Source organism: Furipterus horrens, unplaced genomic scaffold (genome assembly GCF_987537825.1).
Source record: "Furipterus horrens unplaced genomic scaffold, mFurHor1.1.pri manual_scaffold_17, whole genome shotgun sequence".
In the NCBI taxonomy this organism is placed as follows: Eukaryota; Metazoa; Chordata; class Mammalia; order Chiroptera; family Furipteridae; genus Furipterus; species Furipterus horrens.
The window spans coordinates 112,410,308-112,435,261 of NW_028327187.1; the positions used below are offsets into that span (position 1 = coordinate 112,410,308).

The window sequence follows — 24,954 nt, forward strand, 5'->3', positions numbered from 1 at the left end:
TAACTGTCATGAGGGCTATGAGACTACAGAGATTTGCAGTAAACTTCTGATCCATTCCACCTTCCTCCTCAACACCTGGAGCTCATGAGAAAACGTAGCCAAGGCCTGTGTTCTTGGAATTACCCCATCTGTGGGGGACAAATTGAGGCTTCTGATGATAGTTTTACCTGAGTGGTTGAACGACCCGAGGCTATTTTTAGAGAAGACCAGTGGGTGTCCCCAGAGGTAGAATGCTAGCCCAGTTTGCTTAAGAACTGCCTTTGAGTGTTCTAGCTCTAGCCCCTTAAGAGTATACATCAACCAAAATATAGACTTTTAAACAATCATAGAAATATGGCTAAACTGTCAAAGAAAAAAGGAAATCAGACATTTTGTTTTAGAAAGTATAAATAATATACTCACCGTTCATTATCCAAGGCATATCGAAGATCACTATTTTTGCTGAAAGATGAAAAAAATTCATGATGACTTAGTACCACTAAAGTGATCTCAATTTTACCTGACTTAGAAAAAATGCTGATCTAAATGTAAGTCCTAAAAAACCCAATCTGTGGCATTTGCCAGGGTGTGCCCAGGCAGACCTGCAAGTTTCTATTTTCTGATGTCCCTGTTGCCTCTCTGTTGTCTTCACATTCAACCCATTGAAGTTAAAAATATTTGACTACATATGTGGGAAGGCATCTTCATTTCTCCAGGGGAAAACCATCATACAAATCCAATAAATCCAAAATGAGCAAGATTTAGGAGTTCCTCAATTCAGGTAATTAATGGAAAAATCACAATGAAAAACAAACTCCAAATGTCAGATTCAAACACAGTCCACTCTAGTCAAGTGTTTTCTCAACGACAATTGGTAAATATCAATTAGTAACATAATGTACTGTATGTATGAGTACTGCTTATCATAGTCCACTTGATCAATATTGCTTATCAGTTTCCTGTATGTAGCAAGTTCTATATAATAATTTAAAGGAATTTCTCAATTGAAGATTACTAAACATGAGATAATCTTGGAAATAAGTGTATGTTTTTATGTTCCTATGTGTGTATGTATGTGTGTTACAGGATGCCACATGTACAGTTTAGAACTTAAACTCTTAAAACTAACTGTAAAGGACAATGATTATTTATGAAAAATTCCCCCTGTACCTAGTACAATATGAGCTTAAACTTGCATGAACACATTCAAGCTCTTCTTCAGAAGACAAATGTTTCGGCTATTAAAGTCTATAATATACAATTCTTACACATTGTTTACAGTTTCTACGTTTCATACTTTTTAAAGGAATAAATTACTTACAGAGGTATTTAGGGTAATAAACCTTAAAGCAGTTGATGATAAAGCGTACGAAATCCATGTCCTAAAAAAAAGTATACATTTAAATCTTTAAGATTGGTTCACATGAGAGGATTTTAAACTGCACATTTTTTCTAAAGGTGATAAATTATTAAATAGAAATGAGACAATTATTACATTAAAAAATAAGCTCATATATAAATATATAGACTATCAAGGATTAAGGTTTTAAGTCATTAAGTTACTTATAATAGTCTGAATTGAGTTAAAAAAATTAGAAGCTTAGATGTCATTCATTTTACCTCGAACTAATTAGCTCTCTCAGGCTACTAAGGTAGCCTGGCATTATAAAATGGATCTAAAAGCAATTCCCACAGAGATATTCTAAAAATCTGTTGAATAATTAAAGCAGTATTGAAACAGGTACCTAATTCACAACCTGATTGCCTCGGATAACAATACATATGTATATAAGTTCTGTTGTATTTGATTTCTAAAGCTAATTTCTATCCCTCCTAATAGCTTCAATAAAATATATTTTATTAATCTTTTATTCAACAATTAATCTGATCATATTGGCCTGCTGTTTCTATTTTCACTTCTAGCTTCTTTCCTCTTATTTAGGGATCTAGAATTACAATGACAATTTCTCAGTTCACATTCAAGTGTCGTTCATTGACTTTAATTTCTGGAAGACCATAAACATAGCTGTCTGGTTGGTTCCACTGCATTGAACATAGCAACATGAAACCAGGTTATTAGGGTTGCTATTCATATGGCTCATTTCATTCCATGTTGTTCCGTGGCTAAAGGGGGACTTACTAGTCCTGATCAGCCATCTATAAGGACTGAAGGAAGGAAGATACATATAACCAGATAAACTTAAACCCATCGATTACTAAAAGGTGGGTTGTCCTAGAGTCTATAAAGGCATTCCTAGTATGTGAGTTGCAGCATCTTTAACTCCAGTAAACTGCAAGCAAGCATCCTTACCTATTTTAAGTATTTATTATGGGATAGATCTTACAATGTAATAATATCTTCCCACTGTGCATAGATAGAGCTTAATAATTTGTAGTTAAAGAGTCCAAGAAATATCTCAATAATTACTTACATATAAATTTGGTTATCTAGTATATGATCTGTGGCTCTCAGAGACTTTGCCTAAAAAGTCTTCATCCAATATTCTTCTTTAAACCATTTATGTAATTGAATGGCCTTGCTTATAAAATCTCGAGTTAGTGTCAATGCAAGTGGATTTGATGGGATGCCTATAGTGTATATATATCAGTGAGCAGCACATAAAAAAGCTCCATGAAACTATTGGTCTACATTCTTTGAGAACGTTTTCAAGGATGCTTTTCATTATCCTGTAAAACGTCCTCCTTTTGAGAACCCATGAAAGACTTTTCTCTCTAGTTTAAGTATCAGGAATACATGTACTTCTCCTACAACACTGGTTTTAAAGTATGGCCTCTGAACAATGTTAAATGATTCCATTGCTTTCAGGGAGGCAGCTGAAAGCTTACAGGCCAATTAGTGGCCAACTCTAACAATTTTTAAAATGTCTTGCTTTGTACTTCTGTTTATATCCTTATAAGCCAACTTAAATCTTTTATGAATCATTAGGGTAATAAATAAAAAGAATTCAGTAAGATTCAAATGTTTGAAAACAATCATTTAAATATTTAGTCATGCAAATAAACCTTATTTATAAATTAAAGATAATGAGATAGTGTATCCTTAGTAGCTCAGAAAAAAGAAGCAGACAGTTCAAGTCAATTCTTTGCCCCTCTGTTTGGCAATAAAAAACATTAACGTTTATTTTTCACGATTCTGGGTTAATAATTAGAAAATTATTCTACATAAAAATAACAGAATCATGATTTATATTTATGAAGTATTATATAGGCATTTTGATTTATATTTTGGGCATAAAACGATTTACTCTGTAATCTAAAACTCAATGACACAGAAACTACATTGAAAAAATCCAGGGCACACTGGCTGGTGTAGCTAAGTGGATTGAGTGCTAACCTGTGAACCAAAAGTTTGCTGGTTTGATTCCCGGTCAGGGCACATGCCTGGGTTGCGGGTCAGGTCTCCAGTTGGGGACTCGTGAGAGGCAACTGATCAGTGTTTCTCTCTCACATTAATGTTTCTCTCCCTCTCTTCCTCCCTCCCCTCCCCTCTCTATAAAAATAAATCAAATATTTTTAAAAAGGAAGGAAAAAACTCAGGGCAACAAAGTCTTAAAATATAGATATATAAAGATGAAAGAAAAAAAATCTGTGGTTCTACCCCCCAAAATTCATCTCTAGTTCTCTCTAGTAGAGTCTCTAGTCTATTTTCTGTTTTCCTTTTTAAAAAATGTCTAACGTTTCCTTTTGGGGGCCAGGTTTTCACTATGATATACTCCTGTGGCCTTTTTCATTAAAAAAACAAAAAGCTATTTTCTGCCCTGGCCAGGTGGCTCAGTTGGTAGCAGCATCATCCCATACTCCAAAAATCTGTGGGTTCAATTTCTAAACCCAATCGGGGCACGTGCCTGGGTTGTGGGTTTGGTCCCCAGGCTCAGAGCACATGCGGGAGGTGACTGATCAGTGTTTCTCACATCACTCCCTCTCTCTCTCTGAATCCCTTTGTCCCCTCCCTCTCTAAGATCAATAAACGCATCTTTAGGTGAGAATTAAATTTTTGAAAAGGTAATTTTCCAATATCACTACAAATTCATTATAAACACCATTATACACACTCCATCCATCAGTACACCAGAGTTTACTGTCTCCCCATGCTGACATATACATATTTTCTCATTTTTCACTATTTTAAATCACACTCTGAAAAAACATTTTGTGTACTCAAGATTCTTTCTTTAGAATAGACTTCCAGAAGTTATTTACCAGACAAAGAGTATGAAAGCAAACACTTTTAAGATTCTTAACATACTTGGCCAAGTGGATTTTCAAAAAGGTTTTAACACTGTCCCAGGCAGGGGTGCAAACGGCACCTCACTGCTACCAGAATCAGCAAGGGTTTGAATGTAAGAGACAGCAGTTCTAATAAATGTGCTCATGGATCGTAATCCCTGCTGAAGGGTTTATAGTTACCATGAAGGTCACAAAGGCCCAGAATAAGGACTGGTAGGTTTTAGTTATTTTTTAAGCTTGCAAAAATCACCTAGAGAAAACTGGTTTCCAAAGGTAACCAAATCAAACGAACAAAAATCTAAATAAGCAAACAAACACCCCCAACAAAATTGCAAAGTGTGGCATGTGCAAAACTCAGGTGAATGTTTTGCAAATATAAAACAGAGCATGGATCTAATGGTCCAACAGTGAGCAGATGCCACTTTCCTCAGTATTTACTGAGTCCATTACGCTGTGCCAAACACAGGGCTGATGCTGTAGGATATGAACTCTGATAGAAAAGTTCACCGTTACCACATCTACCCAGTACCACCGGGCTCTGCATCCTGCCTTTATATCCTGTGTATGAGACAAGGAACATTTCTAGGAAGTTTAGTTTCAATGCCACACACTGAAGCAAATTTATTTCTTTGCAAATCCTATTCCATGCTTGACTTGACTCACAATGTTGGGGGGTGGGGGAATAAATCCCAAACAGAACTTGGTTTGCTCAATTTTATAGCGATGTTTGGTTGGGGGGAATGGCAGGGAGGACAGGAGAGAGGGAGCACACCATGATAAAGGACGACCTAGAATGTTTAAAAAATGCTTACTATGCTATTGATTCCAGTTTCTGACAGGTCAAACATCACTGTTATGGGCTTTCCATTTTCTCTCTTAGCGTAACGTTCCAACCAGAATGCGATAAGCTTCTTCTTGTCCAGTATGGTTTTATGGTCTTTTATGTGATACTTCACCCTGATCCATACTTTTGGCAGAACAGAAGATAAAAATAAGAAAAGAGTTTACGGCACTGTAATATCATTTTATACACATATCATCTTTCCCTTTTCATTTCTCCATTTATAATTCATTTTGTTTGTCAGATTTAAAACATGTCTTCCTTCTTCTAAAGTGAGAAACAGCGTGCACTTGGGAACCTTAAAGAGTAGCAGAAAGGAAAATATTTTTTTCCCATCCTCTTAGGAAATACATAAACGTAAGTAAGGGGGAAAGAAAATACAGGTGAACAAACAATATTTGGTAATAACCTCAGAGTACTCTTCACTGTGCTTAACAAGAAAAAAGCCACTGGTTCTGTCAAGCACTAGAAAAACTGTTTCAGAGGAAAAGCGCGACGGGAGCACTGTGGAGGTGTGAGCAGGTGTCCGGCATGTGGGCGGAGCATGGCCAAGTGTTCTGAATGGTGGCAGCTGAGACAAAATGTGATGAATGATGAGAGGAAAAGCTAAACAGACAGGGCCGGGCTTGGAGGGCCCTGAATGAAACGCTAGGGTGTTTCAATTTTCTTATTGGCAACACCTCTCAGCGGCAGCACAGGGGCGAGACTGGGAGTGGCAGAGAATGAAACCCAACAGGTGAGGCCTTGGGAAGGGACAAGGGGGAGGGGGTGGGGAGGGGCTGAACTGAGAAAGCGCTCTGTCAGAGGGCAAAGCGAATGGTTGCCGGCCTAAGCTGGGCAGTAGAGAGACAGGAGTGGGGGTGGGGTGATGCGGATGTTCCACCGTAGCTTGGCAGCCAGCTTGAGGGCACCAGTCAGTGGGGAACTGGGCAGGTCCGTGCACAGGGCCTGGGGCCGATGTGGCTCACCGCTGCCTGGGGATAGGAAGTTGAAACTGTCAAGGTACTTGCGGTAACCCATGGAGACTATCAGCTGGGAAGTAAAAGAGGACTCAAAACGAATGAAGTCAGGGAAACACGTTTAAGGGACAGGTGGAAGGGAAGAAACAAGGAAAGAAGACCGAGGAGGAGGAGCCAGAGAAAGGAGGAAAATGCAGAGGGTACTGCGCAGACAGGAACAGACCACACGTCACATGGGCAATCACGTGGCGCTGGCTCTGCTTGGGATGGGGCTCTGACGCTCCTGCCGAGTCTCAGCCTTGGCACAAAACCAAGCTGGATTCCGGGCCAGGGGAAGAGGGGTCTTCGGGACCGCAGGAGTGAGTGTTACTGTTTCTCATGCTGTCACACAGGTTGAGGAAGAAGCTAAGGGGAGCAGCCTGGGACACTTGAAAAGAGTCAAGTCCACTGATCAACCATGAGGGACTGTCAAAAAAGGCTTTTCATAAAAATACGGGGTTGAGTTTTAACATCAGTCAAATGCCAAAGAAGATAATGACTCTGCATGACCCTCTTTTGGCTGAGTTCGAGCATGTTTCATTTGCCTTTGTGTCTGTTTGATTATAACGCAAACAGGAGTATGACTACTAATATCTGATGCTGCATCAGGAAGGCCCTTACAATCCCCAACGCTAGGAAACTTGCTGTGTGTGCAAAGGGAGAAAGCGCCGCCTATTACTAATTCTGTTCAGATAAGAACATCTCAAAACGATGAAAAGCCAGTAGTACCTAAGTTACATATACTTACACAGCTTGTTGCCTTCTTTGTCATAACCATGGAGATAAATACCTCCAATTTCCAGTAACCATCTGGGAATAGAGGATTCAGTCAGATCTGGAAAGTGATAAACCTTGATGAGTCATTGTAACTTCAAGGCCTTTGAAAAAACTCACAATGTAAAGGCTAAAGGTATATAATAGTTCTGATATAAAAAAAGATAAAGCTTACTCAAACATCTGGATAGAACGTCTGGCAACAAAAATGGTGTTTCTTACGAAGTTAAACAAAGACATAGACGAAAGAAATGAAAAACATCTATTGCCCTTTGACATGTCAGTTGTTACTTATGTAGATACACTTCCATGTTCTGGATGTGTGTCACATAAAGACCTGCAAACATATTTTCACTACTGCATAATTTCATGAGAACAACCAGTCAGTATCCACGTTATAGCCTCAGAATTCATGAAAAAAAATCACTGTGCTTTCTTTCACAAAATAATATATTTCTACAAAGTTTGATATCCAGTAGTGTTTAATACATTTTATAATCTTGGGGCAAGTGGGAAAATACTTCAAGAAAAATGCTAGCTCTTTCAGTAGGAGGAACACAAAGCGCCTGTTCAGTCTCTACTGAGGATGATAACCAATGGAGCGAGGCAGCCAGTGACAAGGCCTTTGTTACATTCACTGGTAGTTTCCCAAGAACTTTCAAAGATTTGTGTAGTGATCCCTCACTTATCGCGGGTATTAGGTTTTAGACCCCCCGCAATAGGTGAAAATCCGCGAAGTAGGAACCTTACATTTATTCTAGTATATATATATATTTTAAGGCTTTATAAACCCTTCCCACACACTTAGAAACCATTCCCAGTCCCTTATTAAGCTTTCCCACTCCCTTGTTAATCTTTTCCACCCTTTTATAAACACTACTTATGTGCTTAAGCATATTCTACACTCTTAAACCTAAGTAACTTTAACAACATACGTATACAGTACCACAGAATCCCGCGATAGAGCGAAAAATCCACAATAAATAATGAAATATAATATTTTTAAAAATCCCACGATGCAGCGAGGCCTCGATAAGTAAACCACGATATAGCGAGGGACTGCTGTATCTTTCTCCACCCCCTTTTATCATCTATCTGCTCTTTGCTGCTGGAAAAAAGCAATTCTGTATAAGAAAAATTATGAAGTTTAAAAGTTTATTTTGTACTTCACAGTGATTTAGAAACAGCAGATTTTTAATTTCTTTGCTTGATTAATAAATACTTCACTGTTTGTGGAAATGACCTCGTTTTGACATTTCCAATAAAATTAGTTCTTTTTAAAAAGATTTTATTCAGAGAGAGAGAAAGGTAAAGAGAGGGGGAGAGAAACATCAATGTGTGGTTGCCTCTCATGTGCCATCAACTGGGGACCTGGCCCGCAACCCAGGCATGTGTCCTAACTGGGAATTGAACCAGCGACCCTTTGGGTCGTAGGCCAGCGCTCTATCCACTGAGCCACACCAGCCAGGGCTAGAATTATTTCTTAAATACCCCCCTTCTGATGGATTCCTTGTACAAGTGCGAAGGCTGGGGGAAGTGTCTGCTCTGGATTTATCTGTTGATTATTTTGTATTAAGTCTCCAGACTCACGTCACTCCATAGTTTTATAATCCTCAAGGTTAGGAAATCCTTGTATAATACCCCATCAAAACCAGTAGTTATGCCAATTTCTTGTTAAATTTTCAGGAAGAGAGAAGAGTTCTTTACATACTTGAAGGCTATTATAAAAACTCCCTCTAAGATTTAAAACTCCTGTTTGTGGAGAAAAGTGTCAATCTTGAAGTGAGCCTTGAAATTAAGCAGTTCAAAGCAGGCTGCCAAAGGCATCCTTGGGGATAAACTTGCTTTTGGGGGATCCCTGTTCATTAATTCTATATGGAACCCCAATTAACACAAGAGACTCTGGGGATAGAGGAAGAGGTAAGTCAACAACTTAGAGAAAGACAGGCCAATAGTATCTCCTTATCTCTAGGTTTGAGAGTGAAGATGCTGTCTTGCTGTTGTTGAATGGTACCAAAGTAAACAAGCCCAGATTAGGAGGCTACTGTGAGGGAAGAATCGGGGTGATTCTGCTCCCTGGTGATCTGACTGCTTTTCGAATGAGCCAGCTTAGACTTGGCCATAGGACACTCTTCTCAAAGTGTTATTGAGTCTGCAGAAGACATTAGATTCTGATGTGTGTGAGGACTGTCAAGGATATCTGCAAATACAACATTAGAGTGAAGTAAAACAGGAACATTCGTGCAGGAGATTGTACACTGTTCAAGGGAAATGGAGCAGCTTACCGTTGACAGCCAACTCTTTCCTCCACTGAAAACTCTCATCGAGCATCTTCAGTGTTTCATCCACAGCATCGTGTCTCCAAAATAAGTAACTTTCCACCCAGTTGTCGTCTTGTTGTAGCCTTTCAATATCACGGGGATCATACTTAGCTGGCTTCTCTAGGGGAGAAACAGCAATAAAAATCCAAGTCAGATAAATTCTTCCGTGGATAATGACAAACACTAATGTCAAAGGAGAAGACAGACCTGGAAGACAAAGCAGGAACGCAGTTCAGATGAAAATGGAACTTAAAGGACTAATGAATTTCTAAGTGTGAAGAGACTCAAGTTATCCAAAGATGGCAGATTTACTTTACTTTAAATAAGCCACCAAAGATTGAAAAATAAGACCATAGTAGAATACTTCGCGTGACATTCTCTGTAACTATAAACCAACATCTGGGAAGATCAATTATCTGAATTGAAATCCTTACCCCAGTCAATGGAAAATTAAATTTTGTATGTAATAAACTAGGTTGTACTTAAAAAGACATGTTTGGCAAATGCCATTTAAAGTTAACTGAATAGGGAGTGGAAAACTGACCATTATGCAGCAGTTAACATTTCCTATGATTTATTGGAATAATTGTTTTCTATAATAATTTCTCATTATCTTATTATACCAATGCTATGTTCTTACCAACCTGTATATCTGGTACTCCTCGTTCCATATCCTGCCCTCACTCTTTTTCTGTAACTGAAATTTCCTCGCCTCCTCACTACCACCCCTGAACAAATTCTACCATTCTGCACGACTCCTTTCAAACGCTTCCCCTTCCATGCAATTTTCCCAGAGCCCAGGAGTCATTCCTTCCCACCTGTGAGCAGCTACAGGACTTGAACTAATAAGCCTTTCTCAAGGCACTTACTGCTTTTCCAATGAATCAGAGCTAGGGGCATGCATGGCCCCCTCCTTCCCACAGAGACCGTAACAAGCGCTGTCCACCCATTCTGAGGATCAGGAAACATTGGTTGACTAAATCTATTCCTTCTCAATTTTTGTTTTCTCAGTTAATGGACCCTCCCAGGGGCCCAAGCAAGAAATTTCAGAAAATTCTCCAGTTCCTTCATCTCCATTTCATTTTACACCTATTAGTCGCCAAGTTTCATAGATTCTATCCTCTCTTCATTTTCTCGGCCTTATTTCAGACCCTTGGAGATAATAGCTTAAAGGGCAGGAAAATACAAAGTGCATTCAGAGAATTATCTTCTTTTGAGTCTCAATTTTCTTATCTTTAAGCTGCTTTTTATACTCATAGGGTTGTGTGAGGATCAGATGAAAATGGATATAGGAAAGTCCTTGGAAGTTTAAAGCACTATAAAATAGAAGATTAGGCCATAAATCATGCATTTGTAGAGTGTTACCTTGGAAATGGCTTTCAATATCTCGGCTCAATTTTTCTGATCTAAACAATGAGTAGCTCTGTAGTAGGGTAGGGTGAACCTTGGAAAATGTTTCATAGCTCTGTTATTTGAAAATTCATCAGTATTCAAAACACAACTTCTCCTGAGTTATAATGTATAAACACGAGTTGGATATAAAAGACTTTACGCTGTTTAGCATCAAGGGGGCTCCTGAGAGCACCTGTCCCCTGAAGAAACACCGTTTAGTTTGGCTGCCGGACAGTCCTGTGCACTGGACCAATGTGGTGTTTTTCTTGAAATTACAGGCTGACTTCATTCATTTTCAAGAAAATTTCTGCCAAATACCTCAGTCTGAATACCCACAGCTCACTTGCCAGTTGTTCTTTCAAGTGAAAGTGACTAATTCAGCTGGCAATTCAAGCATGTAGAAGTATTTAATGCATACGTCTCAATTTTTGTCACACAACATTAAAAGACATGTATACTCAAGGGTCAAGATTTAATAAAATTTACTTCTTCACTGGGACTTTCTAAAATAAAAATTGGCTTTTTTACAAAAGCTGAGAATGCTGATAATGAAGACTAAAATGACCACCAGCCTTCCTTCGGGGCTGAGGAGCCAGCAGTTTTGCCCGCCATGGCTTCCGTGTCCCGAGTACAATGACAAGGTGCCAAAAAAGGCAAAGGGTTGCTTAGTATTATCGTGAAAACAGTCTTGAGCTCACAGGCTCCTTAAGAGTACTGGGCATCCCCAAGGCTTCCGGCTAAACTCTGATAACCACTTAGCCTAGAACAGTATGTGGCAAGTGGTAAATCTCTATAAATACTAGTCATAATAAGAATAAAACATTATTGTTACTCTTATGACTGCCACTGCTGCTATTACCGCGGAGGATACCATAAACAAGTCCTGTCCTGCTAGTAAGAAATTTGAAGCCAACTGCTCTTGGAGAGCTTTTAGGGATAGAGATCTCTGAAATTAGAAATCTGTTTGCAATAAAATGATTAATTATTGTTATTAATAAACATGTACTTACATATGAAATATCTATTAAACATTTACCCATAGACAGAAATGAAAATAGGGAGGAAAAGACAGAGGAGAAGATTAGGGAGGGAGTCTTGTAGGGGAGGAAGGAGCCAGGCAGGAGAACAGGGGCAGAAAAGGACAGAGAAGAGGGCGGAGGGGAGGAGGTGGGGGAGAGACAGAACAGAAAGTAAACTGAACATCCAAGGTAAGGAACACTTGGCCTTGGACCACAAGGCCAATTGTCATACCTGTGCTTACCATGAAAAATCTGCTGCTTTCAAACTCAGCCCCCACAACTGAACCCTCAAGTGCTAGGAAGTTTTCAGAACACTAGTCCTTTGGTAAGTCCAGATGTTACAGAAAGAAGCCAAAGATGTATGCTCACGAGTTATCTGAAGACATCAACACACACTTGTGCGCACACACTCCACCCCTATATACCTACTCGGGACATCATTTTGAAAGACTTGACTTTACAACGATTTAAGCACAGAGACAGGAAAAGATTAGTTTTGAGGAACAGAACGAAGAAATAAAATGGAGTCACTATACTCAAGCTGCTAAATTACTGAAACCCAGTATGTTGAGGCGTGAGTAAATTATTCTGTTCTCATTTTAACTAGTCTCAGAACTTAAATGTGAACTTTCCAGTCCTGTATCAATGCCTGGATAACCCTCTGATTACCCTTTGAGGGACTCATGTATCCAGACCACCAGACCTCACTGTGCCCATCTTTTGGACCACCTGGCGTCCATCACCTGAACTGCCTGGTATCCGACTGCTAACTATCCAGGACCAATCCTAGGGCTAAGAATGCAGGACTAATTCTTCTTCAGAATTCTTTCCTTCTTTGGCTGGACTGTGTATGGGTCAACAGTGGGGGTGATCAGGTGCCTAATTAACAAAATATTCCCTTAAGGGCATCCTGTTAGTTGGCCACGCCTACCCTGAATCTCAGAAGGAGCCTGAGAAGCCGGTTATCTTTTAAGATGGGACTGAGCCACTGGCCCTATAGCAGGGATTCTCAAAATTCAAGTATCAGAATCACCAGGAGGGCTTTTTAAAACAAGGATTACTGGGCTCCACATTTAAGATTGTCAATCCATGACTGGGATCCCAGAACCTGCGTTTGTAACAAGTTACAAACTTGTTGGTACAGGGGTCACACTTGGAGGCAAACTTTTTCTGCGAAGGGCCAGATGGTAAATATGTAAATATCCTGTATTCAAAGGCCACATATGGCCTCTGTTGCTGATTCTTCCTTTTTCTGTTGTTGCTTTTAGCAACCCTTGAAAAATACAAAAAACATTCTTAGCTCCAGGGCTGTTCACAAATGGGACGTTGCTGACTTCAGTGTAGAGAAAGGGAGATGTTTCTCTGCTTCACCCCCTGTCCTTCAAGAGCTGGATTCACATGCTGGATATGTAAAAGATACATCTTAGATGACACAGCTCTCTGTTGATCTATTCAGGTTTTCTTTCAATGTTCTTTAATAACAGTTTGTAATTTTCTCCGTCAAAGAAACAGTTGCACATTTCTTGCATTAGATTATTATGCAGTTTGGAGATTTTTGTATTGCTGTCATTGTTACCAGACAGGGCCCTGGCCCTGGGCGAGTCTGCCTTGGGCCTGCTGTAGTGTGTGGGTTCCTGACTTCGTGTAGGAAAGGACCGCACAACATGAGTGCAGGTCACTATGAGGGTACATTTCTTATAGCTGGAGACAGTGAAACAAAGGAGGGGCTACGCATCGAAGAAGCAACAGGAGACCCCAGGCGGGGCTGCCCTTAGCTCACTGGGAAGTCAGAGAAAAGGGGGCTTTGGGGACAGGCTCAGAGGATTAGCCTGGGACAAGCTGCCACTGTACATTGCCTCCGTTTAGGAGCCTCCGTCTGTGAAGAAAGAAGTGGGGGGAAGAAGGGAAAGGAAATAGTGCGGGCTGCTCCCCAGAGGGACAGCAAACAAACGTGTGCTGCGTCCTTTGTCTTAAGGCTATTATCTCTTCTTGGGGGAATCTTAGGGGAGGTCTCGGCAGAATATTCAATTCTTCAGGTGTCCCCTTTCGGGGTCACGGACTCCTCTGATTGGTCAGTGACAGGGGGTCCTTAGTCATTGCAAATGGTTCTGGTGTCTCCAACCTGGTTTTGCTGCTTTTCTGGGCCTGGAGCTGAAATTCAACTCATGCCTAGATGTTATCTCCAGGGAGGAAAGGTCACTGGAGAAGAGGTTACCCTGGGAGCAAGGTCCTTGTTTTCCCAGTTTTGTCCCCTGCGAGGCACTGGGGGCCTTCAGCACCTGGCTGTAAAGTGCTTGGACACTGTGTTCAGCTCTGTCTTGTTTCCCTATTCCACTCACCAAGGAATTTTCTCAGCTTCTCACTATGCCGTCTCATCGTGAGACTATAATGACAGAATGGCAACCCTCATACCTATCATTTTTCTTGCCATATTGGTAACTAGGTCATTTTATATACCGTACAATGATAAAATAATAGTGGAGATCAATGTCTCTTCTCCTGACTTTATGGGAATTATTTTGAAGTTTCACAAATATGACGTTTACTGTATGTTTTTAGAAGATACACTTAAGAGTTAAAGTTTTCCATGTTTGTTGAGTTCTGTTTGTTTGCGTTTCATAAAGGTGAATTACAGCCAGTGTGGTTTCTATCTAAATAAATATTTCCCCTCATTTAATTTTGTTAATGAGTATACTATGTTTGCACTGGCTTAAACAAATGTAGAAAAAATAAACGAATATGGTTACCTAAAGAGCAGGGAGTGAAGAGTGTTTATCTTCTTATAGTTTTGGTTGTTGAGCTGTACATATTCAAAAGTCCCATTGCGAAGCATTATGTTCGTGTGATAAATTCCTCTGCTGCATTTTCTGATTCCAAGGATTAACGAAACTGCATGCACCTTATGTGGGACTTCGTGGTGGCAGACTGCGGAGCTCTGTGACTACCGACTGAATTTAAGAGTCACTGATCTATTTGTTTTTTACTTCTCCGAGACAGACAGTTTTAGGTGATTTTCCTTTTCTCCCGAAAGTTCTACATTTAATCTAAGTTCATTAACTTAATGTGATAAAAGCTGGTCATTGTATTGTTCTTAGGATTTTAAAAATCGGTCACACGTATATATAATTATATCTTTCTTTTGTTCTTCTGCATGTCTTTGCCTTCTCCCTTTCTTTTTAATCGGTCAGCCTAGGTTTGTTTATTTTTCTAGTCCTTTTAAAAAACCAGCTGATGACCTGGGCAAATTATAGACATATAGTCCCAGTTCATCCTAGCTTGATGCCAGTGTTGGTGAGGCCAGAGCTTTTCATGCCTGGGACACATGAAAACCAACCAACCAACCCAGCTTACCATTATTATACCTACTATCCTTTTTTCCTATACCACGAATATCTGCTCTTATTTCCTAACTTTTACTTTCTCTGCATTACCTTATGCTCACTTCGTAGCCCTTTAAATCGAACCTTTAGCCAATTTTTATTTGGGCCTTGTTTTCCAATGAATGCTGTTAAGATAATTTGTTGTTGCTCAGCTGTATTTTGTAATTTCCACTGTGATATCCTCATTAGCCCACAGGTTATGTAGCAGAAGAAAGAATTACACACACTGCTAGGAAGTTGTTAAGCTACGGCCTATTTAGCAGTGTGTCATTTCAGTTTCCTAGCACTTGATTTGTTTTTAAACACCTGTTTATTGTGACTTCTAATATAGTTGCTTAATGGTGTGAGAACATGGTCTATATGATCTAGATGTTTTGGAATTTCTGAGACTTCCTTTATGACTTAATATGTAGTGAATGTCTGCAAAAGCTCCAAAAGCAAAATATTTTCAAGAATATTCTCTATTTGTTGGGGGGAAGAGTCTATACACTCATACACATACAAATTATCAACTTGGTTCATTGTGGTGTTAAAATCTAAAATCTTAAGTATTTCTCACTTGCTTCTACTTCTGAAAGAGGTTTGTTAAAATCATTCAATAAGTTTATGGATTTTCTGAGTTTCCTTTATAATTCTGGGAGCTTTTGTTTTAAGTATTTTGAGGCTATATTTTAGGTACTTTTTATGTTAGTTCCTAATTGTTATACCTTTTTAGGGTTCCTTTTATCACTAGTAGTATCCCTTTTTACAAGTATTGTTTTTCATCCTAAATATGTTGTCTAATGAAAGTACAGATTACACAGGATTACTTTGGTTAATATTTGTTTTATACATCTTTCGCATCTCTTTCTGTTCAACCCTTCTACATTAATTTAATTTAGGTGAGTCTATTATAGACAGCATGCAATTAAGAGTTTAGAAATCTACTCTGATAACAAGTATATATTTGTTTATATTTGTGGTAACTATCGATAAAGCTGGATTATTTCTGTTTTACTGCGTTTTCTAGTTACTAGGCTGCCTGTTTGCTCCTTTCCTGCTTCCTACCGGAGGGATGATGTTTTCCTCATTACTCTCTTTGTTCCTCCACTGGCTTGGAAATTAAGTATTTAATTACCCTAATTTTAAATATTCACACTTAATTGACAAAATCAACAGTTAACATTTCTATTCTCCTTCTGAACAATACAAGTTTTTTTTTTAATGTTTTACCTCCCATCTCATGAAAACCACATAATCTTGATGTCAAAAATGCACCCAAAAGTATAGAAAGGAAAATTACAGGCCAATTTGTAAATACAGATTCAAAACTCCTAAAGAAAACATTAGTTAATTAATCCAATAATGTATTTTAAAAGCCTAATTAATATAATTTACCATATTATTAAAAGAAAAACACTGAGCGAACATCTCATCAGAGGCAATTAATGTGTTCAATAGATGAAGGTGGGAACAAAACTAAACAGCAAACAGAAACCCAAACTAGCAAACCAGGAGTAGAAGGAAACATCTTTATTTTGATAGAGGATTTCTGCAGAGACCTTCATGGTGACAAGTTCGTTGCTCTCTTTCTAAGACCAGGAATAAAACAAGTACGCTTTTATCACTGCTTTTACTCAATACTAAAGGTTCCAACCGGTGTAAAGTAAAAGCATTTAAAGATGTAAGAATTGGAACATTAGAAAGAAACCTGTCATTATTTCAAGGTGACATTATTGTCTGTGCAGAAATCCCAAACTCATCTAGAGATAAATGATCAAGATTAATACGAATTGAGGTTTCTGAATTCAATATTAATTTAAAAAGTCAAATGCACTTTCTATAAACCAGCAACAGTCATTTAGAAAATAAATTCTTACCACTTAAAAAATAAAATATTTTTAAAAATAGAAAAATTAAAAACCATGTGAACTATCTAGGAATAAAACTGACCAAAATGGGTTCACCTTTATGGAGAAAACTATAAAGGTTCTTGGACTGGAAGACTCAAGCATGATGTCAAGTCTCTCACAACTGACCTCCTGAATTAACACCATTCCACTCAATAACCCAACAAGTTTTTTTTCCCCCAGAAACATGACGAGCTGATTCTATAATTTGTATGGATGAACAATGTGCCAAGAGCCTGAAGAAGTGATTTTCACAGAAGTGGAAACCAAATGGCCCATAGACATAGGAAGGAATGCTCAATCTGACTGGTACTCAAAGAAACCAAAATGAGATATTCCAGCATCCCCATCAGATGGGCAAAAAAGAAAAACAAAACCGAAAAACAAACTAAGGATGCCAAATTTGAGGGTGTGGAACACAAGGACACTCAAATACTGCTGGTTAAAACGAAAATTGGTACATACTCATTCTATGACCCAGCCATTTCAGTGCTGGGTACAAGCTCTGCAGCAGCAATTCTCAGGCTTTTTGGTCCGAGGCTCCCTTTTACAGTCTTAAAAAATAACTGAGGATGCCAAAGAGCTTTTTTGTTTATATGGGTTATATTTGTTGGTCATTACTGTATTAGGTGTTAAAATTGAGATCCATTTTACATGAGGACACAAAAGCACTCATTCTCTCAGCTGCCGGAACAATGACATCATCACATGCCCTGTAACTGCCGGAAAACGCCACTGTCTGCTCGGGAGAGGAGGAGGATGAAAAAGGAAAAGCATGTTCTCGTGTTCTCATGAAAAGTTTTGAGCTCTCAGACACCTTGAAATGGTCTCGGGGAACTACAGTTCCTGGACCAACTTTGAGAACCAGTGCCTTAGGGCAAGTGGAAGCACCAGCGAAGCCTGCGAATGTTTATAGCAGCATTGTACGTGAGAGCAAAACCTAGAAATAGCCCCGAATCCATCCCTTGGATATTCATTCCATGAACTACAACACAGCTATAAAAAGGAATGAATTACAGTATGGTTACAATAGACAGGATGAGTGACTTGCGTGACAGAAGCAAGCCGTGGAGAAATATATTCAGCTTTTACTTCCAAGTTTAAAAAGAAGTAAACTTAGTAAAGTACTAGTGAGGAATACAGTATAGGTCGTAAAGCTACTGAAATACAAGAGAACGAGTAAAACCAAATGTAGAACAAGCATCTGCCTGGGGGGCACATAGGAAATCTTTTTTCTTTGGCTGAATGGTGAGTATATGAGTGTTTATTTTATTCACGTTTTACATATTTTGTACACATACTTCAAAATTTAAAGAATAATAAGCCCAGACAAAACAGAAATTAGAAGGCTACAGAAAAGTTACTGGATGAGGGGAAATTATTTAACTTAACAGCAATGGAAGAAACCACAAAGGAATGGATAATTCCTTTTCATTTCAAAAAAATGAAGAAAATAAAAATGAAAATTGACCATGAACAAGAAAACCCTAAACCAATTACAAAGCCATACTAATAAAAAAAAAATTAAACTACAAATGGATGTAAACATATGAAAAGAATTTTAATCTCACTAGCAATCAAATGTAATGCAAACTAAAACAGAACCATCAGTTAAATGATGAAATGAAACATGGGGAAGACTATGGTGAAACTATCTGTTTTACCCGCTGGTGGGAATTAATCTTGGTGCAGCTTCTAGGGAGGAAAGTGAAGTGTCTTAAAAATACACTGTTAAAACCAGTAATTCTACTTTTAGACACAAGTGGTAAGTAAATAATCTGAACTACTGTACAAAAAATGGTATTAACAAAAAACTGTAATCTAAATGTTCAAAAAGGGACTATTTAAGATAAAGAATAAAAGAATCATTTTTTATTTATAGAACTTAACATTAACGGTAATGTAAAATGTTGCTTACTTCATAATTACGGGGAAATAAATCAGGTTAATAAAAAGCGCAACAAAAATTACCATTCTGATAAGTTTATGGGGGGGATTCCTCAGACATTATGGGTAGTATCCAAATTCATGTAAATGAATTCATCTGCTTGTAAAGTCAGAAAACAAACGTAAAATAAAAAAGCCCACCCGGCCCTGAACAGCTCTCTGAACTCACTAAAAGCACAAGGCTCTGCCGCTGCCACTGCTCTTAGCCACGTGCGCTTCCCCTCCCCAAGCTCCTCAAAGTGGACTTTCTCGGGCTTATGGAATGTCCCCAGCCCCTCCCACGTCAGTCCCTTAGCTCGCACTACTGGACCTGCCTGGGACTAGTGCCGCCATCTTCCAAAGTCCATGAGAAACACCACCTTTCCGGTGACAGTCCCCCTAACTCTGCTAACTCAGCCACCCCCCACCACATGGGATTTTTTTTCCCTTGTGTTTGACTTACAGAAATGATTGTTAACACTCTTACTACAATTTGTCTTGAACAGTTAGTTAGCTCTGTTTCAGCGACCCCATTAGCGTCTAAGTAGCTCAAGAAGAGGTCTGACCTTGTTCAGCTCTTTTTCTAACATCGACACACTGTCTCCCAGAATGAAGTACATACTGAGTATTTGAGGAACCGAGTAAATTATTGTCACAGGGATTAGTCTCTTGCTTTGGCCACAAGAAGAAGGAACAGAGTACCGGAAATGTTGCTTATTTGAGACTCAGCATGGAATTTCTCACAGAAACAATGACCAAAAAAAAAAAAGAAGGATCATTAGTAATGAATAAAACAATAATGGACTTGTATGTTATTCTTTTTGCCAGCTACAAATATATCCATAATTGGTAACTTAATTTCTATGGAAACAAAAACGTCTTTGGAATTCCCAAGAATCTACCTCCAAAGAGCTTCTGGAGTACAGCCAGTGCTTAAAGTGATATATTTGCACATAATATTTTTCTTCAGAAAAACAGTTTGCTTAAGTCTGCCTTAATTAGGCCTCTTCTGAAATGACAATAGAAAGGGTGAAATGACCGGGGGTGGGGGGAATGAAAGTGGATGTTCTAAACAGCTAAGTAAATTTCTAAAAAGTAAACTTCAAGGGAGAACCCAGGCAAATCAAAACCCCCTTTAAACGACTTTCCTATGCTACCTTGACTTGATGCTGTATTTCAGGAAACAATGAAATTTTAAGGAAAGAAAGACTTTAAAGGTTTTTATCTTCCCTTTCCATGCAAGTCTTTAAATTTAAAAAAAATTATTTTTAGAGAGGGGGAAGGGAGGGAGCAAAGAGAGGGAGAAACATCAATTGACTGCCTCCTGCGCACCTCCAACCACACCCCCCAACTGGGGGTCTGGCCTGCAACCCAGGCATGTGCTCTGACCGGGAATCAAACCACGGCCCTTTGGTTTGCAGGCTGGCACTCAATTTACTGAGCCACATCAGCCAGGGCTCAAGTCTTTAGATTAATTAAATTAATATTTACAAAGGCTGTGCAGATAACCCACCCACGTGCATGCACACATATCTAAGTGTGTACATTTGAGGACAATACCCCATATTTAATGCCATATGGGGCTTTGACTGGAAATAACTGTCTTTATCAGACATACTGTGAGGGCTGCTCTTTGCCAGATTTTGGTCGGGAAGGGAAGATCGTTAGGACAGCTCTTAATACTGACTTTGACTAATTTCCCTATGTATATATTTAAGCACTGCTATATTCATTCATTCAATGAGTATGTATTGAGAAATGTGCTAGGTATACAGAGGTGAGTCTGACCTTGCCCTCAATGTCCACAGGTTGCCCCAGACGATACACACTGTACTGGAGGGAATGAACAATAAGCAGGTAAACAAATGAATGAGATAATTACAGGTTACAATTAAGACCCGCCAAGGAGACAAAATAAACAAGACAGGGAGGTTATTTAATAATCACCAAAGGCCTCTTAGATATATTGAAACCAAGATGGAAAAGAAAAGAAAGACCTAGCCTTGCACACTACCTGGGCAAGAGCCTTCCAGGTATAGAGAAGTGGAAAGGTCCCTGGATGGAAATGGACTTAAGTTTGTTTGAACAACATAAAAAGAGGCAGCGTGGCTGGTCATGTTTCCCCAACGGTGGGTCATGTTTGTGGGTTGTGATGACAATTTTGTGGGTCACTGCCTCAGGGAGTCATAGGTTTCCAGAATAAGTATTCTTTAACAAACTTTTGCTTCAGTTTTGTGTGTGCACAGGTACTGGATTGCAACGTGTAATACATTTGCTACTGCAGGCAGTGGTGAAATCTAAACTAAGCAAGGAGAGCAGGAACAGAGGAGGATGGAGGGGTGGGCAAGAGCCTGGGCATGCGTGGCGTGGCACTGTAGGCCACCACAGAGGATTGGGATTTTTATTCTGAACAATGTAGGAAGGTATTGAAGGGTTTCAAGCTGCAGAGTGACATGATCTAATTTGACAGGATGGTGTTGCCAAAAGATGACTACAGTGAAATTCAGAAGACCTGAGCACCAGCCCTGGCCTAGTCACTAACACTAGAGATTTTTTTAATCCTCACCCGAAGATATTTTTATTCATTTTAGAGAGAGAGGAAGTGGTGAGAGGGGGAGGGAGGGAGATAGAGCGATATTGATGTGAGGGAAACATCAATTGGTTGCCTCCCATATGCACCGCAACGTTGTGTGCCCTGACCCTGACCAGGGATTGAACCTGCAACCTTTTGGTGTATGGAACAACAAACACTCCAACCAACTGAACCACCCGGCCAGGACCACACTAGAGATTTTGAGAAAAATCACTTAATCTCTCTAACCTGACTTTCTTCGTTTTAAAAAGAAGGTTGGAGCAAGATGATCTTTGAGATCTTGTCTACTGCTACATTTCAATGACCATATTCTGCTTCCTCTCTTGGGCATAAGCAAGCAAATGACTACTGGGGAGACACGAGTTCATGGGGTGAAAGTCTGGGCTACTTCCTAAAATACTATAAACCATGTAGCTGTAAGAGTCACATGTCTATAGGAAGAAATTTTAGAATTATTTCTTTACTGGAACCGGCTATATCATTAGCAATGAGAGCTCTGGACTAAAAGGGAATCAAGCGGTTTTGCAACTCTGGTGCAAAGTTTAGGAAGTGAAGAAAATTCACAGGAGGGATGAAAAGATTTACTGACCAGTTTTTTAATTTTGGAACAGATTTCCTCATTTGTTTTAGGTCATCAACTGACATAATCTAGGGCAGCGTAAAGTTGCTGGGAATGTCTACTTAGCACTAAAGTCAAGGTGTGAAAGCTTAGCTTCTATCATAGTAACGAAATTGACTATTTAATCAAACTATTCATTGAGGGACTACTATATGCTAATCCCATGCTTTTTCATTTAATCCTCCTAACCTAATTATTTGCATTTCACAGCAATGGAAAGAGAGAAGACAATTAAGCTATCAAGTATCAGGACTGGCATTAGAATACTTATTTTATATTTACAATGAATTATCCTGCACGTTTTACAACATTACAATGATTAAATCATCAGTTAAATACCAGACAACTCAGGTATCTGTGACATCTGGACACAGAAATGTTCAAGCAATAAGTCAATTCTGGACTCTCAGGTACTTTGCTAGGTACAGTGTGAAATAAAAAGATGAAGACTTGTTCCAGCCCTGGAGGGCCTACTCGCTGGGTATCATGCTGGGTTGTATGATGTGGACTTAGGCAAAATATCCAAGGAATCTGATCGCCAATTAAGTACACGTGAATACTTTATGGCAGTCTCCAGGTTGAGTTTTGTGATTGCTCCTGGCGAAATGTCAACAGAGGAGCCATGGACTGGGCAGTGTTACCAGTGCCATGGGCCTGGAAAGTGTCCTGCAAGTCCCATAAACTCGAAATGCTAGAAACGGATTTGCAACTTACATGAGCCCTTTAGCAAGCAACGGACACATCATCTACCCAACCGGAGCAGTACGCATACCATGTTTAAGAGAGGAAAATCTTGGAAACGTTCAGGGCACCGTCCTTGTGCGGGTCGAAATGGTCCCTAATCCTTCCCAGAGACACCCGCAAACACTCCAGCAAAGTTGGGGACGGTCATTGCACACCTGCCTCAACAGCAAGAACGCGGTACCCACCTGTCACATACTCGGCTTCGAACCTCCGTCGGGTCTCAGAGATGAGCTTGGCTTTATTCTGGGCAAGGCACTGGAAGGGGGAAAACAGACGCTTAGACAGCAAGCGCACCACCCCGCTTCCCCACTGCTCTGCCCACCTGCACCTGGGAACGCCCCCTCTTCCCCCCCCCCCGCCTCAGAGGAGGATTCCGGGTCCAAGGAGAGGGTCGCCAGCGGCGCGGTGCTAGCAGCTTCTCACCTCGGCCATGGTCGCGGACGCAGATGCGATGGCAGTCACAGAACCCACTTCCCCGCCTGCCGTCCCAATTTATCCTCATCGGTCAGGCCAGCCCCGCTGTAGAGAGGGAAGGGTGGGAGGTGTAGGCGGTCGCGTGACACCGGAAGGCGGGCGGAGGTGTAGCCAATATGTCCAATCAAACGCAGCCTCCTGAGTTTGGAGGCGGGACCAGGCCCTCCACCTGGCTTACCATTCGCTTCTTGTTCCAGCCCCGCCCTTGCGTCCCCTGCACTGCGGGTCCACCCCCGCCAGTCTAGGACCGAAGGCGCGTCCCCCGCGGAACTCCGCCCTAGCAAGCTCCGCCTGCCATTCGCTTTCACAATGTTCTACGGAGACCCCGCCTCCCCAGCCTCGAAATGCTACCTTCTCCGCCCGCATGGCCGGCTCCACCTTCTCAGAGTTTGATGCAGCCTCTGGCCCAGCCCTCCCAGGATGCAGCGCGCGGGCGGGAGGTTTGGAGCGTCAGGGACCAGGCAGGATGCGGGTCATTCCGGGCTGAGGTAGTGACGGCGTATGTTGCCTTGCCCAACGTTCCCGGAGTGGACGGTGGGCCCGGGGTTGCTTCCTTGTCCCGGCATTGCGGGAGAGCAGGGAGGAAGCGGCCGTCCCGGGGCTTGTGCCCATCATGCTATGGATGTGCATCATCCTATGGAATGATTACTAAATTTTAAGGACTTGCTGTGTTCGAGATATTTCACCTGAAACTTTCGTAACCCCTGCAACTTCTTCCCGACTTGGAATGTGAGATACTTCAGAAGGAATATATCTCTGGAATCTTTAAACTCAAACAGTTACATAAAGGTAAGAGATGCAGGTCGTCTTAGTTTATTAAGTTGATTGTTCTTAAAGCAGGGGTGGGGGGTGGGGTGTAGAGTTTTGCCTCCCGGGAGACATTTGGAAGTGTCCAGAGAACATTCCTGATTGTCACGAGAGGCAGGGAGCCTGCTACTGACATCTGGTGGGTAGAATCCAAGGGTACTGCTAACTCCTACAATGCACAGGCTAGCCCCCACAAGTTAGCCAGTGCGAAATGTCATTACGTGCCAAAGTTGAGAAAGATCGGTTCTTAAGTGTCTGGAGCAAATGTTATGGTTGCTGGTTAAAAAATTCAAAGGAAATCGGTTCCCATTCAATGATATTGCCTTTTTAAAAAATTGAAAGCTACTGCGCAAAGACATCGTAAGAACAGTACCGATGTTTCTACCAGCCATAGTCAACCATGATGCTTCCGTATCTTTCACCCCAGGCATTTTGTTTCCATTTTTATAAAGGAAAAATGAATACATTGCTTAAAAATTATCTGGTTACATTCTTAATAACATTTTTAGATACAGGGATAGCTGGTTTTAGTGGACTCCTCTTCATTGTGCTTCACAGGTGTTGCGTTTTTACAAATTGAAGGCAAGGCCTTCCACCAGCGAAACGATTATGACTCGCTTTGTTCTGATACTAGCTTTATTACCTTGGTTTGGAACCAACCCAGAATGTCTCTGACATATGCCTGTATAGCTAACGTCTTCCTCTCGCTCCGTTCCCCTTGCTCCAGAATAATCGTTAAGAATGTGGGATCAATCTTCATAGCTTCGCTTTTATTTTTATTTTTATTTTGGACCGGGCTGCCTGGATTTGAATCCTGACTCTGTCCGTTTCTATCTGTAGGCCTTTGAGAAGATCCTTAAACTACGTGCCTCGGTTTCCCTATCTGTAGAATGGAATAATAGTGCCTGTGGCATAAGGATGTGGGGAATAAATGAGTGACTCCCAAGGTT

General features: G+C 40.4%; 1 protein-coding gene across 2 annotated transcripts in view; it reads right to left on the minus strand.

The window, feature by feature from the left end:
- MOSPD2 (motile sperm domain containing 2) overlaps positions 1-23,246 on the minus strand; it is a 41,574-nt gene extending 18,328 nt beyond the window's left edge. For both annotated transcript variants that reach the window (XM_090264990.1, XM_090264989.1), the window contains exons 1-7: positions 23,147-23,246; positions 22,909-22,978; positions 9,126-9,281; positions 6,815-6,901; positions 5,040-5,194; positions 1,301-1,361; positions 403-441 (exon numbers count right to left, since the gene is read on the minus strand). In XM_090264990.1, the coding sequence (XP_090121116.1) occupies positions 403-441; positions 1,301-1,361; positions 5,040-5,194; positions 6,815-6,901; positions 9,126-9,281; positions 22,909-22,978; positions 23,147-23,155 (577 nt within the window). In that variant the 5' untranslated portion in view covers positions 23,156-23,246. The remainder of the gene's footprint in view (positions 1-402; positions 442-1,300; positions 1,362-5,039; positions 5,195-6,814; positions 6,902-9,125; positions 9,282-22,908; positions 22,979-23,146) is intronic.
- Positions 23,247-24,954: the final 1,708 nt, after the last annotated feature.